Genomic DNA, 4651 nt, shown 5'->3' with positions numbered 1-4651 from the left:
ATTTCTAATGAAAGGCATGATGGCATAGGTGTGCCTCGTCACTAGTCTAGTTGACACTAACAAGAGCCCTCTATGGTAAGGGATGGTTTATTTTCTTTCTCAAACCTGATTTCACTGTTAAGAGTTTTAAACATGTTTGATTTAAAGCCTTCCTATTAACAAAACATGCTCTGTTCAAAAGTGTATTATTGTTTAGGAGAATGCAGTCATACACCTTTTATACAGTCTATGTCCTCAGGATAATGTTAACTTACTTGAGGACACTTTGCATGCTATTTTAAAATTTTTTTTTTAATTAACCTTTATTTAACTAGGCAAGTCAGTTAAGAACACATTCTTCAATACAATGACGGCCAACAAGCACTGTTAATAATAGCCTTTAAGATTTTCTATTGTTAATGATTGTCATTATTCTGTGTTTGTGCAGTAAAAACTGATAGAAACCTTTCAGAAAAACTGCATGACTCACCATACACTGATTACGGGTGAATTTGATTCAGTTGGAACAGATTATAAAGGCATTTTAACATCATAGATTTAGCCTGTGGTAACTTGTTGAAAAGACAACGGCTGGAATGTGGTTTTAACCAATCACCATTCAGGTTTAGAACCACCCGTATAATCAGAGCATAAAGCAACGCATGTGAAATCTTTTCAAGCTGTTCCTTCTTTATATACTTAATGTCTAAAGTTGTGTTTCTTTCTTACAGGACAAACATGTCATCAACAACTTCCAACCGAAGACATCATCTAACTCTGATAGCTGCTCTTGGTGTTTTGTGTTCAGTGGTACTATTTTTTGTTTACTTTAAACCCTCATCTACTGCATGTTCATCTCGGTTGGAGGATTTGCCATTTTTGGCAAATGGAGATGTTTCCTCACCTACCAAAAAGCCTGTGGAAAAGCCACTTGTGTTGCTCTGGTTCTGGCCACTGGGTGTGAGATGGAATTTTTCGTTCTGCCAAACCCATTTCAACATCGATAGCTGTGTTCTGACAGATGACAGATCCCTTTATGACAAAGCAGACGGAGTGGTTATTTTTCACCAAGACATCAGCTGGGACCTGAAGAACCTGCCTCAGTCTCCTCGTCCACATTTTCAGAAATGGATCTGGTTTCAATTGGAATCACCAACAAATACTGCCAGAAAACCAGGTGTGGAAAACCTCTTTAACCTCACTTTGGGCTATAGACGAGATGCTGACATCACAGTGCGAAATGAATTGACAACCGTGAAGAATGAAAAGGACAGTGAGTTTGTGCTGCCCAAGAAGGATAAATTGGTTTGTTGGATTGTGAGCAACAACAATCCTGCAACTGGGACAGGAACCAGAGCAAAGTACTATCAAGAGCTGGTCAAACACATCAAGATACATCTTTTTGGTGCTGCTTTTACAGGGAGTCGTTTGAAGTATGAGGACTATTACTCAACCCTTGCTAGCTGTAAATTCTACCTTTCATTTGAGAATTCAATCCACAGAGACTACATCACAGAAAAGGTGAACGGACCACTTGTAGCAGGAACCGTACCAGTAGTCTTGGGCCCACCCAGAGAGAACTATGAACAGTTTTTCCCAGCTGATTCTTTCATTCATGTAAATGACTTTACTAATGCAAAGGCACTGGCTGACTTTCTCCTCCAATTGGACAAGAATGATGAGATGTATATAAGTTACTTCACTTGGAGGAGGTACCTTAAGGCCAAGCCCCACCTCCAGAGAATAGAGCAAGAATTTTCTCAACCTGTTTGTTTAGCCTGTGAATACATGGCAAGAGACAAAGGATATTATAATGTTTTCCACGACGTTTATGAATGGTACTTTGTTTGAGTGTTTAGCCAACATTTTGTAAGCACAGAAAATATCTATTTGGCTTAGCTACGTAATTCTGCTTTCTTTTTTTGTATCAATTCAAAGGATGGTCATTCAAGGTTTTGGGGTCGATTTATTTTTTTGTTTTGTATTTTTTGTAAAAACATTTATTAAGCACTTTGGAATTAGCTAACACTGTAAACTGTCAGGGCAAAATGACATACTTACCTGATTTTGTTTGATATTAATAGCAAACGTTATACATTTAACTAAGAGTAAGACTGGCCTGCTAATGCTAAGTTCTTATGGTGTCCACTCTAGCTTCCTGCAGTTTGTCTGGGCGTCTAGTTAAGGAAATGGGTTTCGCTAGGGATTGCTTGAGCTGACAATGACTTGGTGATAAACATCTAAAAGCTGGCATTCTATAGACAAGATGTGGTGTATGTGACCCGAGATAGAGAGAGCCTGGAAGAATTTAGAACAATGCCTCATTGTCTCATCTTCCTGGCATCTGGGAAGCTAAGCCGGGTTGAATGTAAAACATCCCCTGCAGATGACCAGGAGATGGACCAAGATGGCTTATGGGAAGGGTAGAAATGACTGACTATGCATTTAGGGCCTATATAAGATCTGTTTTTTCATTATCAGTTAAGCTCACAGAAACACAACTTAGAGTGTGCGGTCGACGGTTTCATTATTGCAATAATTAATTGATGATGAATAAAGCTGATTGTCCAAGTCTCTCGGTACTGAAATTTCCACTACAAAACTCCAATGTGCTGTCATTACTTAAAGAAACCCTTTGCACTTAAAACCTTTTACTGCGGTGGGATAAATCAGCTGGTCACAGTGATTCTTCATAGTATTAAACAAATCTACTTTGACACCAAAGTATACCAAGTGTGAGCAAAGCTGTCATCAAGGCAAAGGTTGGCTGCCTTTGAAGATTCTAAATATAATATATATTTTGATTTGTTTAACACTGTTACTGTCGCGATAATTTTCAATAGCTTTGACCAATCCCCGAGGTTTGTAAGACCATGGGTTTAATAATAATTACGCCAAGACTCAGCTGCCATGACATTGCCCTCTTTGGGTACAGCAAGCACCATCCCCCTCTCTCTGTCTCCTACACTCAGGCTGCTGCGACCATAGGTCGTAAATTCCTAGGGAAGATCCTGCCTCTTGGCCAGACCGTATAGAGAGAGAGTGAGTTTTCACAGAGAGAACAAAGGAATTTCTTCCACCTCACAGAACTTGAGGTCCGAACAACATTTATGTTCTGGAGAAGGTATAAAAGATCGGTGAAGAATCCAGCTACGAACTGGTCCGTTTGGTACAATTTTGCGAAACTCATGGGAGGCAATACGGCAACATTACCATAACGCTGTTTAGATAATAGCCTCAGTTTGGGTTTTCCTTTCGACGAAGACCTAGACACTCAGGTGAGGGGAGGAACTCTGGAGCTCTGTCAGAGGGACCATCAGGTTCTTGGTTACCTACCTCCCTGACCAAGGGCCTTCTCCCCCAATTGCTCCAATCAAGTTGTAGAAACATCTCAAATCAAACTTTATTTGTCACATGAGGGGAGGAACTCTGGAGCTCTGTCAGAGGGACCATCAGGTTCTTGGTTACCTACCTCCCTGACCAAGGGCCTTCTCCCCCAATTGCTCCAATCAAGTTGTAGAAACATCTCAAATCAAACTTTATTTGTCACATGCGCCAAATATAACAAGTGTAGACTTTACCATGCTTACTCAAGGATGCATCTCAAGGATGATCAATGGAAACAGGATGCACCTGAGTACAATGTTGAGTCTCATAGAAAAGTGGCTGAATACTTTGTCATTATGGGGTATTGTGTGCAGATTGATGAGGAAAAAGGGAAGGGGTCTGAATACTTTCCCGAATACACTGTAGACACACAGGGTTTATTCATAAAAATGTCAAACTGTATTTGCCAAGGCAGCAGCTACTCTTCATTGGGTCCAGCAAAATTACCACCTACCACACCACTACCACATATCTACAATACAAAATCTGTGTGTACGTATAGTGCATATGTTATCGTGTGTGTGTGTCTGTGCCTATGTTTGTTGCTTCACAGTCCCCGCTGTTCCATAAGGTGTTTTTTATCTGTTATTTAAATCAAATTCTACTGCTTGCATCAGTTACTTGATGTGGAATGGAGTTCCATGTAGTCATGACTCTATGTAGTACTGTGTGCATCCCATAGTCTGTTTAGGACTTGGGGACTGTGAAGAGACCTCTTGTGACATGTCTTGTGGGGTATGCATGGGTGTCCGAGCTGTGCACCAGTAGTTCAAACAGACAGCTCGGTGCTCGGTTCAACATCTTAATACCTCTCATAAATACAAGTGGTGATGAAGTCAATCTCTCTACCACTTTGAGCCGGGAGAGATTTACAATAATATTAGCTCTCTGTGTACATCCAAGGGCCAGCCGTTCTGCCCTGTTATTAGCCAATTGCAATTTTCCTGTGGCATCTGGACCACATGATTGAACAGTAGTCCAGGTGCGACAAAACTAAGGCCTGTAGGACCTGCCTTATTGATAGGGCTGTTAAGAAGGTAAAGCAGTGCTTTATTATGTACATACTTCTCAGCATTTTAGCTAATTGAATCAATATTGTCATGACGTTGGCTTGTTGGTGAGGTTTATGACCCCCATAAATATCTGATTGTCAGATCAGTTGTCGTCTGAGACATTATTACTGATGATAGGATGACATAAACTGTATCTTGGAAAGTCTACACATTCTAGTTATCAGATTCACATGGAATTGTTGTGCAATTTAAATGTTTAAATATGAAACTAT

At 40.3% G+C, this 4651-nt stretch overlaps 1 protein-coding gene across 1 annotated transcript; it reads left to right on the top strand.

Moving 5' to 3' along the window:
• Nucleotides 1-2554, top strand: LOC139407353 (4-galactosyl-N-acetylglucosaminide 3-alpha-L-fucosyltransferase 9-like). The gene is made up of 2 exons (XM_071151066.1): nucleotides 1-75; nucleotides 711-2554. The coding sequence occupies exon 2, from the start codon at nucleotides 718-720 to the stop codon at nucleotides 1828-1830; it is 1113 nt and encodes a 370-aa protein (XP_071007167.1). The 5' UTR covers nucleotides 1-75; nucleotides 711-717; the 3' UTR covers nucleotides 1831-2554.
• The last annotated feature ends 2097 nt before the right edge of the window (nucleotides 2555-4651 follow it).

The sequence above is a fragment of the Oncorhynchus clarkii genome, chromosome 4 (assembly GCF_045791955.1).
Source record: "Oncorhynchus clarkii lewisi isolate Uvic-CL-2024 chromosome 4, UVic_Ocla_1.0, whole genome shotgun sequence".
Taxonomy (NCBI): domain Eukaryota; kingdom Metazoa; phylum Chordata; class Actinopteri; order Salmoniformes; family Salmonidae; genus Oncorhynchus; species Oncorhynchus clarkii.
The sequence above is the reverse complement of the archived record's forward strand: the minus strand, read 5'-3'. Positions and strand labels throughout refer to the sequence as shown.

Bases quoted from the DNA above. Each gene is read 5' to 3' on its own strand.
- LOC139407353 (XM_071151066.1), top strand. From the start codon at position 718: ATGTCATCAACAACTTCCAACCGAAGACATCATCTAACTCTGATAGCT.